We start from the raw sequence: 15129 nt of genomic DNA on the forward strand, positions 1-15129 counted from the left end.
AATAAACCCAAAGAAGAATATTTGAATGGATTGACAAAGAATAGAGAGCTGGTGTTTCTTTATACTGAAACAGTTAACATGCAGAAATCTCCACTTTATTTGTGATCAGCATGGGCATACATTTCACCCAAAGCTCTGGGACAGATTATAATGAGTTAAAATAGAAAAGAAAATGTTTAACAAAACATAGAATGAGCAAGGCTTTTTGGAGTATGTGAATTTATTCTATTTTCCCAGTTAAACTCTGGAAAAACATTACACCTTCTCCCACATATATATAGGTTAGAAATAAATACAGACACTTAAAACGTATGTTCTATATAAAATTGTTATGTTGTATTACTCATCATCATTTCCCCAAAGCATATTGAGATGCAAGATGCAAGAGATGTGTATTTATTTTAACAAAAACATATTACTTGCCCAAAACCATTTTTAAGAATGTATTTAATCAGTCTTAGACAGAAACTTCATGTACTGTTTACATTAAAATGATGGTTTGATTATTATTACACACATGCTTAATAATGCATGCTTATATGTAACAATGTGAATAATATGAATCCATCAGTGATTGAATGGAAACTGATTCTACACATCAGCAAAAACTGAGTGAAGGCCTGAATAAAAATACTCACACAGCTCTTCTGGATATTTTAACTACTGGCAGAAGCCTCAGAAGACACTCCTCTGATGGATCATATTTACTGAGGTTAAACTCCTCCAGCTCTTCTTCTGAGTTCACCAACACAAATGCCAGAGCTGACCACTGAGCAGGAGAGAGCCTGGCCTGTTGAAGACGATGCTCACCACCTCCACTCAGGTATTTCTGCACTTCCTGCACCAGAGAATGATCATTCAGTTCATTCAGACAGTGGAACAGATTGATGGATTTCTCTGGAGATGAGTTCTCCTCAATCTTCTTCTTGATGTATTTGATGGTTTCCTCATTGCTGTCAGAGATTCTCTCTGTCTGTGTCAGTACGACTCGTAACAGATACTGATTAGACTCCAGTGAGAGACCCAGAAGGAAACGAAGGAACAGGTCCAGGTGTCCACTCTCACTCTGTAAGGCTCTGTCTATGGCACTGCTGAGGAAGTCAGTCTTCGTTGACTTGCTGAAAAACTTGAAGAGTTTACTGGTTTGTTGTTCAGTGGATTGTTCTTTTGGAATTTTTCTGTTGAGAAATGCATATAAAGCAGCAAGAAACTCCTGAACGCTCAGATGTACAAAGCTGAAGACCTTCCCCAGGTGCAGCTCATGTTCCTCCCTGAAGATCTGGGTACACACTCCTGAGTACACTGACACTTCTTCAATATCGATACCACTCTTTCTTAGATCTTCCTCATAGAAGATCAGGTTTCCTTTCTCCAGCTGCTGGAACGCCAGTTTCCCCAGAGCCAGGATACTTGTTCTAGTCTGCTGAGGATCAGTTTCACTTTTCCCACTGTACTTCTGGCTCTTGTGTTTGATCTGAAAGATCAGGAAGTGTGTGAACATCTGCGTCAGGGTTTTGGGAATTTCTCCACTCTCAGCTTCACTCAGCATTCTCTCTAGAACAGTGGCTGTAATCCAGCAGAAGACGGGTATGTGGCACATGATGTAGAGGCTTCTTGAAGACCTGATGTGTGTGAAGACTTTGTTGGCCAGGTCCTGATTCCTGATCCTCTTACTGAAGTACTCCTGTTTCTGAGGGTCACTGAAACCCCGCACTTCTGTTACCTGATCAAAACACTCAGGAAGGATCTGACTGACCGCTGCTGGTCGAGAGGTGATCCAGAGGAGAGCAGAGGGAAGCAGATTCCCCTTTATGAGGTTTGTCAGCAGAACATCCACTGAGGTTTGCTCTTCTATATTCACCAAGTTCTCATTGTTCTGGAAATCTAGAGGAAGTCGACACTCATCCAGACCATCAAAAATGAACATGATCTTGTAGCTCTTATAATGTCTTGGTTGTAAATCTTGTGTTTCTGGGAAAAAGCTCTGAAGAAGATTTAACAGACTGAGCTTCTTCTCCTTCATCAGATTCAGCTCTCTAAAAGGAAGTGGAAATATGAAGAGAACGTCCTGATTTACTTTTCCTTCAGACCAGTCCAGAATGAACTTCTGCACAGAGACTGTTTTTCCAATTCCAGCAACTCCTTTAGTCAGAACTGTTCTGATGGGTCGGTTCTGTTCTTGTAATGGTTTAAAGATGTCGTTGCATGTGATTGGTCTTTCCTCTGTTGTCCTTTTCCTGGATGCAGCTTCAATCTGTTTCACCTCATGTTCCTGATTGACATCTCCTCCACCCCCCTCTGTGATGTAGAGCTCAGTGTAGATCTCATTCAGAAGTGCTGACTTTACATGGCCTGAAATTCCTTCATTAAGTATCTGATATTTATCTCTCAGCTTGGATTTGAGCTTTTGTTGACATGCTGGGGCCAATTCTGATAACAGAGGAAGAGAATAAGGAAAATATAATTAGCTGTGTCTCTTTATGGAAGACCCCTGTGTAGAACGACTTTGATACAGTAGATAATTGTTAGGTTTAAGGATACATTTGATGCTGTGACACAATATCTTATAATTACAAAATCCAGTTAACTATTGCTTATTATTCTAATTTGAAAAGCAGAACTCCTCTGAGGAAATAAATTAGCCCTAGTTGTTCCCCATTCTCATGACCCAGAACTCTTACTGCTCTCTAGTGTGTTGGCGAGGTTTGTCTGATTCATGTTCCTCAGGATGTGCAGTGTGACCTTCAGCACCCCCTCCTTCTGATCATCCTCCATCTCTCCCTCAGAGCATGCTGGGTAATCTGAACTCAGGAGCTTCTTGAATGTGTTCAGCTCGTTCTTCACTAGAGAGATAAACTTCTCCTGCAGCTCCTGATTAAGAACAAACATCAGAGAATCGGTAAAGCTGTTACAGTACAGAGAGAGAGATGATGACACTGATCTGAGGAGGAAAGGAGTTATGGATGCTTTGGTGTATAAAAGGATTTAAACATCATGTTACTGACCACCATCTTATTGCATTAATATTAACATTGTTACTGTTATAATACTCTAGAAAACTCTATAAAATTGAGGATGAATAATTTACAGTTGCAAGAAAAGGTATGTGAACCCCTTGGAATTATTTGGATTTCTGCATGAATTGGTCATTAAATGTGTTCAGATCTTCATCTGTCAAGTAGCATTGCCTGATCTGAATCATGCCTCGCACAAAAGATCTCTTAGAAGACCTACATTCAAGAATTGTTGACTTGCATGAAGCTGGAATGGGTTACAAAAGTATCTCTAAAGCCTGATGTTCATGTGTCCATGGTAAGACAAAGAGTCTACAAATGGAGAAAGTTCAGCACTACTGCTGCGACCGATGTGGTTGTCCTGTAAAGATGACTGCAAGAGCACAGCGCAGAATGATCAAAGAGGTGAGGAAAAATCCTAGCGTGTCAGCTGAAGACTGAATACAGAAATCTCTTGCACATGGCTAACATTTTTGTTGACAAATCTACAATAAGGAAAACATTAAATAAGAATGGATTTCATGGGAGGACACCACAGAGGAAACCAGTGCTGTCCAAAACAAATTGATGTTTTGATGTTTAAAGCACCTGGATGTTCCACAGCACTACTGACTAAATATACTGAGGACATATGAAACCAAAATTAATTTGTTGTTTGGAAGGAACACACAATGCTATATATGGAGAAAAAAAGGCATAGCACACCATCATCAAAACCTCATCCCAACTGTGAAACATGGTGGAGAGGGCATCATGGTTTGGGGCTGCTTTGCTGCCTCAGGGCCTGGACAGATTGCCGTCATAAATGGAAAACAGAATCCAAGACATTTTGCAGGAAAACTTAAGACCATCTGTCCTCCAACTGAAGCTCAACAGAGGAGGGATGGTGAATAAGTAAAGAAGTAAATCAACAACCGAACGACTTCAACAGAAGAAAATGCATCTTCTGAAGAGTCCCGACCTCCTGAACCCAACTGAGATGCTGCGGCATCATGACCTCAAGAGAGCGATTCACACCAGATATCCCAAGATTATTGCTGAACTGAAACAGTTTAGTGAAGAGTTATGATCCAAAATTCCTCCCGATCGTTCTGCAGGTCTGATCTGCAGCTACAGGAAACATTTGGTTGAGTTTTTTTGCTGCCAAAGGAGGATCAACCAGTTATTAAATGCAAAAATTCACATACTTGTTCCACCCTGTACTGTGAATATTAACATGTTGTGTTCAATAAAACCATGCAAACATATAATTTATTGTGTGGTATTAGTTTAAGAAGACTATGTTTGTCTTTTGTTGTGATTTCATGACCAATTTATGCATAAATCCAAGTAATCCCAAAGGATTCACATACTTTTTCTTGCAACTGTATTATTAGAATCAAAACTTCTAAGTGAAATTAAATTTATATGTAAAAGAGAGATTCCCATCATATATATGGTTCAGGACTAACCTTGAATATGTGGTCCAGTTTTTCTCTGGAATAGTTGTTTTTCTTCTTACTGTGGATGAACAGAAAATCCACACGGTAATCCACATGAATAAATCAGCTGATCTAATAAAATATGGTGAGATTATTACTTAAAAAAAAGAATATAAGCAAATAACAGATACAAATAAAAGACTGATCTGTAATTAAATCAATAATTTTATAATGCATCAGGAATACTGTCGTAGAAGAGCTAGGGAACCTAAATTCAATTCTCAGCAACAAATAGCTGAAACTGAGGGGTATTTATACTCAAAAGTTCAGGTGAGCAATCAATAGCTGGGTGAACTGGAACGCCGTAGCTTTACATGTTCTGATGAGTCATTGTAGTCCTGAAAGCGAAAATGCTGGGAAATGGAGTTTCTGGGTTCGTCAGTCCAGAGCAGACTGACAAAATTATTCTTAAAGATTAAAACCAGCCAAAACGGGCACGTCACTCCACTGCTCATTGAGCTCCACTGGCTACCAGTTGCTACTCGCATCAAATTCAAAACCCTTACAATCGCCTACAAGGTGATGAGAGAACAGCATCCTTCCTACCTGCACTCACTCCTGAAGGCTTACGCTACCTCCCGCCCGCTGCGCTCCTCAAATGGACGTCGCCTCGCTTTACCAAACAAACATTTACACAAAGCAATCCAGACTGTTCTCATACAGAGTTCCCCAATGGTGGAACAAACTACCTTCTACTACCAGATCAGGAGAATCTCTCACTATCTTTAATAAACTCCTGAAGACAGAGCTCTTCAAAGAACACTTACTCTCCTAACACCTCTAACTAACTACCTTCTACTACCAGATCAGGAGAATCTCTCGCTATCTTTAATAAACTCCTGAAGACAGAGCTCTTCAAAGAGCACTTACTCTCCTAACACCTCTAACTAACTAACTACCTCTAACCCCATTTCCTTCTTCCCCTCCTTCACTCCTCTATCCTATTATTTCCCCCTATCTAAAGATGTTTTAGTATCAACTTCTATTACTTTTGTACTTCACTATTGTAAGTCGCTTTGGACAAAAGAGTCTGCCAAAAGTAATGTAATGTAATGTAATGCTTTTAACCACTGTGTCAATGCTTAATTTGTTCTACAATTAACACAGTATTTAAATATAAATAAATAATGAACAGTGCCAATCAGCAACAATGTGAATGTAATTAGAAAGAAAACAGCTAAAATGTTCTCCAGAATTACTAAACAAAATATGTTCTAAAGTGTATTCATTTATGAACACATTACTGTTCTATGTATTGTACTAGAACACATTCTCCCAATCCTGGATGTATGTACTCACCCCAGCAACTGAGATGATAAATATATGCACAACAGATGATTAAGTTCTTTTAACCTTTACATTGTCTATAATTTTCTTTCTAAACTCCCGAGACGACTCTTTCCTTCACTTCCTCTGGTCCATGTTGAGTGTGGTACACACCACTTCACCAAACAGCACAGTGCCTACCTGTAGCGTTTTATTTAGCCTGTGATGCTAATTAGTGGACACACCTTGATTTAATATGTGCCTTTACTCACATTATTTTCAGAGGTACCATCATTTTTGTCCAGGCCTATTTAATGAGTTTACTTTTTAAAACAATTGTGTTGAAGCACAGTTTAAAATTAATGTCAGATTTTCATTTATTTCTTTTCATAGAATTTTTATTTAGTATTACTTTTGTCACATTCAAGTTATTTCTGTGACCATTGTGGGTTTTTCATTCACGCTTTATTTTCCTGGAAACTATCAGAGCGCGCACACACACACACACACAGCTGAAGCCATGTTTCTCTTTCCATTCTGTTAAAGGTGGAATATGGAGCTACTCTAGTGTTTATTTCCTCCATTAAAGCTCAGTTAAAATCAGTTACTCAGCACATTAAAATATTCTCATTTATACTGACATTAGCAATAAAACAACAAATAATCTAGTCTGCCAGACACAACACACTGCCCAATGATTGTTGTCCCTTCACAGAATATTGTTGTGATTAATACAATTAATGTTTTTATTTGATTGATATCACTAATATAAATATAATTTAGTTTTGCCAATCTAACAATGATGCTTTTATTCAAGAATATCTGGTAGGTCACATGGTGCAGTGTTGAATATTTGAAGGTGTGAGTTTAATGTTTAAATATTAAATATATTGTTTCCATTAACATATTTATTAAGCAAATCTTACGATCATTTAAGAATTGCAGTTTATAACAATATAATACTTTTCTAAACATGTTTTTGAATAATGCAAAATACAGTTTTTTTATCTGACAAAATTACAAAAATCATTTAGATAATGATTTTATCAGTATCACACACCCCTAATATATATGATATATATATATTATATATGTGATATATGTGTAATTCTCCAACCTGTAGCTGATATTGTAATTTACTCTCATTGTTCAGGTCAGTCAGTCTAATCTAAACCCCGCCTCCCCATCACACCCAGCTGTGTACAACGATCATTACATACAGAAAAACTGTGTGTTTGTGTGTGAGTGAGAGTGTTATGCTTTAAAAAGGTAAATTATAGTAAAAATCAGTAAATGATGTAAGTGATGTTTCACTCACTGTGGGTCAGAGGTCATATCTTCACTGCTGAAATCAGGAGGATGTTCGATGGACCGGTCACTCTTCATAGAAACACAGCTGGGTTCTGGAGAAGCTCCTCTCTGGGTTTCAGTTCTGTTAACATTAAACACAGTGAAACTCCAGCATTTACACAGTGAAACTCCAACACACAGCACATCTTTAATAAAGATCAGGAACTGAAGAGCTTCACTCTCAGAACAGAACAGTAGTTTAGTGCAGTGATGTACCGAGACCCAGAGCTTCCTCCTCCACTGCTGAAGTTTAGAGGATTCCTCATGGACCCGTCACTCTTCATAGACACTCCACTGGGGGCTGGAGATGCTGCTCTCTTCTCCCTGTAAACAGATCTTCATGATGATCCATGATGAGAGTAAAGTGTGGAGTAATGTGTTCCTAAAACTTATTCACAGGTTCCAGACTAACTTCTTCATAACCGTCCCAGAAGCGTCCCGAAGCTTTCTGTCAGCTGCCCCAAACTGAAAAACGCTCGTCTAATAAATATACATATTTTAATTTCTTTAACAATACTGTTGAATATATTTGTGTGTTTGTTATGATGTCACAATGTCATCACCTGATTAGATCATATTTACTATATGTATTTTAGAGATCGGTATCTAGTTAATAACATGTATTGGTAAGAGCTACACAATTACACAATTATACTGTATTATAAACTAAAAGGTATATTTTTTATACTGAACTCTAACAGAGATACAGATCAGAACAGAATAGAACAAGTCTTTCTGTGAGAAGCTTCATTCCACAGCTTTAATATCAAACCCAATCACTTCCATCTGATCTATATAAATGCAGCACATCAGGATTTCCTCATTTCTAATGCTAATGTAAACACAGACAGCGTGTGGTAAAATCCGAGACGGATCCTCACAATGGATCTGGTCCAGAGTTCACTTTCACTACAGACTAATCCGATCCAGATTTTGAGCAAATCGTCACATTTATGTTAAAATATATGGACCATATTTTTTTACACAAATATGCAACCACCCCATACCATAGCAACCACCTAGCAACAGCATAATATCACTACAGCAACCACCTAATACTGTTACTGTGGCAGAAGGAAACATATTATTAATATTAACTATTAGATATTAAAGGCAGATATGTACTTTAAATACAGATTAGAAACACATTCTACTATAAGAATAACTGGCTGGTTTGTTAAGTGTTTCTCTGTGTTTAAATACAGCACAGGGTTCTGACTCTGGTCCAGGAGAAACTCTGTTCTCAATATTTTATAACTGTAAAATATGCAGATCACAGCTCCAGGATTAGAGCTGAAACCATTACAATACAAAACTACTTTACATATTAAACCCATCACTTAATTTACTCACTTTAGGACAGGAGGTCCTCCTCCACTGCTGGAGTTCTGAAGATCCATCATTTACTCTTCTTCATTCACACACAGCTGAACACTGCCGACACCGACCCCTGAGAACAGATCAGCCGTTACAATAAAACCTTTATTCTTACAATAATGACATTATCATCAGAACTGCATTAAACAAAACCTGATAAACTAACAAAACAAACAGAGAACGATACATAACAGTGTGATTTACCCTCATTACACATTATTCTACAGATTACAGAAACATTTACTGTTAATTATAATTATTATAATTTAATTATTATTAGTAATATTACTGTATTACACAACATTATAAATATACACACTGTTCTAGTATTAATAATGATATTATTATTATTGTTACTGAATCAGAATAGAGAGATTATTTAAGTATAATATAAAACAGCAGGATTAAAAACACTAACACACCACGTGATCTTGAGCTCCGTTGCTCCCCCTGCTGGTTGAACAGCGCTACTGCATATAAACACGCCTTTATAGCAGTTCCGTGTTTTTATCTCCCCAACAGATCAAAGCCCACATTAAGCAGTAATGCGCTTTAAACAGCATAAACTACACTGTGATCAATAAATATCAATCTATAACTGCGCATTTCTCTTCAGTTTACAGCATTATTGATCTGTTACAGCTGATTGTTCTCCAGCCGGTCTGATCTAGACCAGGTCCAGGTCTGATCCAGGCCCGGTTCAGATCTCCATGCTGATCCTGGTTCTTCCAGTGGAATCGGACACTGAGCTGAGCTTAAAGAACCGGTTCTGGATCTGAGGAACCTTTAGAACCGGTTCTGACTTTAAGCTACACGGTTCTGTTCTACATTCTCTTCAGTTCTGAACTTACCGAGTGAATCCGGGCTTCTGTCCTCTTCTAATGGCGGAGTCCCGACTTACTTTCACTCTGTCCTTCACCTGAGTCTCACCTGTCTCTCTCTAAGGTCCGCCTCCTAACTCTCACAGCGAATAGGCGCTGGGTGGGCGGAGCTATTGTTCGTTTTTGGCTACTGTCAGCCAATCATATCACAGGGCTGAATGGAATGTTTTAATACTCATGAGTCTGAACTTTCTCCCACACAGCTGTAAAAAACCCCAGTTTTCAGACCGGTGTTCTGCCGAGTTCTGCTACCCGTCCAAAAGTGCTCCTCCCCGCACTGCGCATGCTCTGACCCACATTTTATAACATTTTCATGAGTTTTTCATGATGATTGTGTTTTCCATGACTGCATTACACAGCCTGAGCTCACTGTCATTATTTATTTAAGGGTTACATAAAAGTATATCTCAATTAAACAAATAATAAAAATAATTTAAAAACAAACTATATAACCTCTTTTATCTTAACTTCACACCAATACAGTGATTTAGGCTATTCAGTTATCCTACCTACACTCCAGCCAGGAGAATGTTCTAATATGGTTCGTTTTATATTATTATCTTTAAATATACACTAAGGACAGGGGCGTAGGAGCGGGTTTCATATTGGGGGACACACATCTGTTAATATGAATAATAGCCCACCCTAAAGTGACTTAGAACAACATTTGTGGAATTACTTTTAATCAGAAATGAACCATCTGGTCCTGTTTATTATTTGTTACATCGAAGTAAAGATCATTTTACAACCTAAACATGTTACTCCGCATTACATTTACTGTTGCTGAAAAAAAAACATGCATGCAATTTCTGAATTATATACATATATGAAAAAAAAAACATTTGAGTTATCACCTAATGTTTAAAATAATATAACAGATGTGATTATTATTATTATTATTATTATTATTTTATTTTATTTTATTTTATTTTTGTGACTAAAAGTACTTCTTATGATGGCGGTCTTTTACGTAAAAGAATGTAACCTTATGTTTCATTGAGATTTTTGGCAGAAGTTAATAAGTTAATATAAAACCCTCCTAGTTTGTTAGTATCATAAGCTTTTACTAAAGGACCAGATATATTATATCAGCAAATCTAAGGGGCTAATTTTAACAGGTAAACTCAAGAAATGATTGTTTATTAGCTGATCAACTGGATCTGGTGAAAAACACACAATTTTAACCAGCTATCAGAAACAATCTCATCACAGTTTACATGGTTAGCTCTGTTACCTTTCAGTTAGAAAAATCGCCGTATATGCAGACGTTTTAAAATCCGCTCACTGCACCCGCTGCTAAATAATAAAAAAAATCCTCCACAGAGAGGGGGTTGGGGCTTCTCCACTAGCTGATTGGCTGTTTCTCCTGAGAGGTGGGGATTTCTCCCTGAACCGGCTCCATGATTGGCGCTAAGAGATTTCCCATTTACACACAGTGCTTAATGAAGCTGGCCCCTCATATCATTAGAAATGAAATAAAAATATTTCGTTGGTTAGTGCTACGTTTGTGCAGCAAAAAATAACGTTTGTGCTGTTATCATTATTGAAATATTAAACATTTAATTTTCTTACCTGTTATGTAACACAGCCCCTCATTTGTGGCCAAATCGCACCAAAGTGGTCTCATTGGTTAGTGCTACGTTTGTGCTGGTTTGTGCAGCAAATATTAGTGTTTGTGCTGTTATTGTTATTGATTTATTAGGAAAAAAATATTGAATAGGTGTGAAGCTGGCCCCTCATATAATCAGAAATGGAATAAAAATATTTCCATTGGTTAGTGCTACGTTTGTGCAGCAAAAAATAGTGTTTGTGCTGTTATCATTATTGAGATATTAAACATTATATTTACTGTTATTGAGATATTAAACAATTAATGTATTGCCTGTTATGTAACACAGCCCCTCATCTGTGGCTAAATTGCACCAAAGTGGTCTCATTGGTTAGTGATACGTTTGTGCTGGTTTGTGCAGCAAAAATTAGTGTTTGTGCTGTTATTGTTATTGAGTTATTAGATAAAAAAATATTTAATGGGTGGCATTACCCAGCCTCCCAATAAAGCCCAAACCACACCAAAGTGGTCTCGTTCAGCAGTGCTGTAAAATAAATGTTTCAGGTATTTTGGTTATTCAGCTGCAGGGAAAACAATATTTATTTACAGACATCACCCAGCCCCCCTCATTCATCAGTGTTGTTAGTGCTCGTAAAAAGGAACTCAGCCCAGTTAAACGGCATTAACAGTGCAGTCTGTTAAATATATGCTTTCATATGTGCAGGAGCAATTTTTACCATGGTAAACCAGTTTTTACCATGAACAGTCATGTCACCTAAAGATATTTCTCTGTGCTTTATTATATATAAATATTATATATAATTATATTACACACATATATTAGAAATATTTTACATAAATTAACTACTAATTAATTGGCTTTATTGGGGGGCTGGGTAATGCCACCCATTACATATTTTTTACCTAATAACTCAATAACTAAAATTGCACAAACATTTATTCTAATAGCACAAACACATCACTAGAAAAACAACACCACATGAAATCTGGCCTTAGATGATGGGCTATGTTACATAAAAGGTAAAACATTAAATAGTTTAATTTCTCAATAATGATAACAGTAAAAATAAAGTTTAATATCTCAATAACTATAACAGCACAAATGCTATTTTTTGCTGCACAAACCAGCACAAACGTTGCACTAATCAATGGAAATATTTTTATTCCATTTCTGATTATATGAGGGGCCAGCTTCACAGCTATTCAATATTTTTCTCCTAATAACTCAATAACAATAACAGCACAAACACTAATTTTTGCTGCACAAACCAGCACAAATGTAGCACTAACCAATGAGACCACTTTGGTACAACTTGGCTACAGATGAGGGGCTGTGTTACATAACAGGGAAGACCTATTATGTTAAATATTTCAATAACAAAAACAATAAATATAATGTTTAATATCTCAATAATTATAACAGCACAAACGTTATTTTTTGCTGCACAAACCAGCACAAATGTAGCACTAACCAATGGAAATATTTTTATTTCATTTCTAATGATAAATCCACAAATCCACCTGTTTCTGATATTCCATTTTTGTTTTCTGAATTATTGTGCTATTTGATGGCTTTATTATTTAATAATGACCAGGTAGATAGTATTGGTTTGTAGTATAGGCTGTGTGATTCCGCTGAGGAAGTGTTGGTTGGATTACTGTAAATTTTCCTCTGTTCAGGAAATTTATTTTATGTTTTTGTGTTGGATTAATGTTACGGAGGGAGATGTTTATATTTTTCTTTGTTGCCTTCCCTTTTCCAAGCTACCTCACACTTGCGCTCTCCTTCACTCTTTCTATCAGTCCTGCAGGTTACCTGTGAGAGGGAGGAGCTGATTAATTGATCCTGGTCCTGCGTCACAATAAAGCGCTGGCCGATGTGGAGTGCAGTGCGACACCCGACCCATTCAACCACCACGCCGCCCAGACCAAACCACCTGTCTTACTATTCTTATTGTTTGTGCTGTTGTGAGTAAAAACGGAGCTGTTTAGATAACTAAAACATGTTATTTAACTTTGTTATAATACTTCTGTAAATACACTTCAAATAATACTAAAAGCCAAGGTAGCACTGTAGGGGATAAGGCCTGTTTCTTTGGGAGGGGGTTTCTTTTCTCCTGTGTTTTGTTAGTTAGGGAGGGAGGGAAGATTTATGTATTTTTATTTCCTTTTTTTTTGTTAGGTAAGTTAGCTCTAAATTTCTAAGTTAGTTTTGTTTGTTTGTTATTTTAGGCATTTCTTATCCCTGACGTAAATGCTACTGATTATTATAAATAAATCATTTTGGCTTGTATCTCTGTGGTTGGTATCATCTTTGGTCTGGGCTAAAAATGCGTGAGCGGGTGTCGTCTTAGCATATGTTACTGGTTTGGCTTTTCAGGCCGTAACAGTTAAGCAGCCAGGGTAGAATTTATACTGTTACATTGTTACTGGAGGCAGATATGCCTTATGATGTAAAAGCAGTTGCTTTTAATGTAAATGGGTTTATTAGCCCTATAAAAAGGGACAGGGTGTTGAGGAGATTAAAAAGGGGAAAAAATACTTGTCAAGGTAGTTCATAATCCCTTTAGACATGAGCTCTCACACTGAAAGCCGTAAAATGAATATTTTACCCAGGCTGTTATTTCTTTTCTAAGATACACTAGTAGAAATCCCTGTGAGTCAGTGGAGGGAGTGGGACAGACAAATATCCTGATTTGTTTGAAATGGAAAGAAATCTAGAGTCTGATCTACAACATTGCAACGAAGTAAGGACAAAGGAGAATTAGCACTCCCTGATTTTAAAGAATCAATCGGCTCAAATAAAGTACCTGATCCTCTGGTACAACTAATGTAGTCAAGACCGCTAGAGCTGAGTCCGAGTCAAGACTAAGATTTTTGAGTTTGAGTCAAGACTGAGACCAGATTAAGATTAAAAAAATAAAAACATTAAGATACCTTCTCTGTTCATCAAAATTACGCTAATCTGTGTCTCTTCTAAAACATAATCAGAAGTCACCACAAAAAGTCAGCTGAATAAAATTCTATTCATTTTCATTATAAAATGTAAAATAAAACGATCGCAATTTGCCCTCAAACAGCTCATCGCTAAGGTTAGCTAGCTTGTCGTTAAGGTTAACTATCTCATGCTTTACTTCTCTCCCTGGTAACATTAGTATTTTAGCTATCTCATCACTAAGATTAGCTAGCTCATTATTAGCTGTAGCTTGTAACTAGCTTTAGTTATCTCCCCAGTAACATTAGTATTTTAGCTAGCTCTTTATTAAGGTTAGCTAGCTTGTAACTAGCTTTAGTTATCTCCCTGGTAACATTAGTATTTTAGCTAGCTCATCACTAAGATTAGCTAGCTCATTATTAGCTTTAGTTCTCTCCCTGGTAACATTAGTATTGTAGTTAGCTTGTCGCTAAGGTCAGGAATGTTTCTTCTTTATTCACAAGAGTATAACTCCAGTGAGCCAGTAAAAAAAGAGCATGTTCCACTGAAGAGTTAATGTACAATTCCTAAACAGAATCACTCAAGCAGCTCCTGCTAATCTTCTGATAAGTGTAAAAGTTTGTTTACAGCAGCAGCTGCAGTTCCTAGTGAACGCACCGTGTGCAGCACCATGCTTTCAAAACACAGTGAATATGTGAAAATACGTCATTTTACTGCCAGCAGTCGAGAGAGACGTTTTTGCAAGCGCCTATTTTGTGTGTGTGTGTAATTATACTGGACGATATGGATGTCAATCAAAGTGGAGGGCCCGTTTAGATTTCACACGCAGTTTCTTTGATGATGCATACATTTCTGAGCACTTTTTAGCATAAAAGTCCTCACGCTCTGTGACTAATCCCTGAAAAACAAGGCATGCTGATTAAAAATGGATTTTAATCTGTGGCTAAATGGAAAGCTGTATATTATTTTTATTTCTTAACCCTAATGGATTAAAATTCGATGGGGAAGTTCAGAATTTAAATACTCCAGTGAAAAATAGCTTTTCTTCATCTTGGGTGAGTAAGCTAGTTAATATGTATAAGACGTTTTTTAAATGGGGTTTAAACTGTATTTTGTAATTGTTGCAGGTGTATATTATTTTTTTAAGATGATAAAAGTTAAGTTAGTTGTTTTGTATGAAGATTTTGATGTTTAGCTCCTGACTGCTGTCTGATCTGAGGGTGTCACCCCTCCCCCTCCCGTCTCACTGCCTGCA

The 15129-nt window shown here is 37.1% G+C and overlaps 2 protein-coding genes across 7 annotated transcripts in view; one reads left to right on the top strand and one right to left on the bottom strand.

The window, feature by feature from the left end:
* LOC125801105 (NLR family CARD domain-containing protein 3-like) overlaps positions 1–15129 on the top strand; it is a 190564-nt gene that overhangs the window by 121501 nt on the left and 53934 nt on the right. The gene's annotated exons all lie outside the window — the stretch shown is intronic.
* LOC125801111 (NACHT, LRR and PYD domains-containing protein 12-like) overlaps positions 1–15129 on the bottom strand; it is a 49026-nt gene that overhangs the window by 31054 nt on the left and 2843 nt on the right. For 4 of the 6 annotated variants that reach the window (XM_049477165.1, XM_049477167.1, XM_049477168.1 and 1 more), the window contains exons 2-7: positions 8465–8561; positions 7328–7447; positions 7080–7193; positions 4466–4514; positions 2682–2871; positions 639–2430 (exon numbers count right to left, since the gene is read on the bottom strand). In XM_049477165.1, the coding sequence (XP_049333122.1) occupies positions 639–2430; positions 2682–2871; positions 4466–4514; positions 7080–7193; positions 7328–7447; positions 8465–8514 (2315 nt within the window). In that variant the 5' untranslated portion in view covers positions 8515–8561. Of the gene's footprint in view, positions 1–638; positions 2431–2681; positions 2872–4465; positions 4515–7079; positions 7194–7327; positions 7448–8464; positions 8562–9339; positions 9502–15129 lie in introns of those variants that run through there. The other 2 variants (XM_049477164.1, XM_049477169.1) reach the window with 2 other exon arrangements.

This window comes from Astyanax mexicanus, chromosome 4 (assembly GCF_023375975.1).
Source record: "Astyanax mexicanus isolate ESR-SI-001 chromosome 4, AstMex3_surface, whole genome shotgun sequence".
In the NCBI taxonomy this organism is placed as follows: domain Eukaryota; kingdom Metazoa; phylum Chordata; class Actinopteri; order Characiformes; family Acestrorhamphidae; genus Astyanax; species Astyanax mexicanus.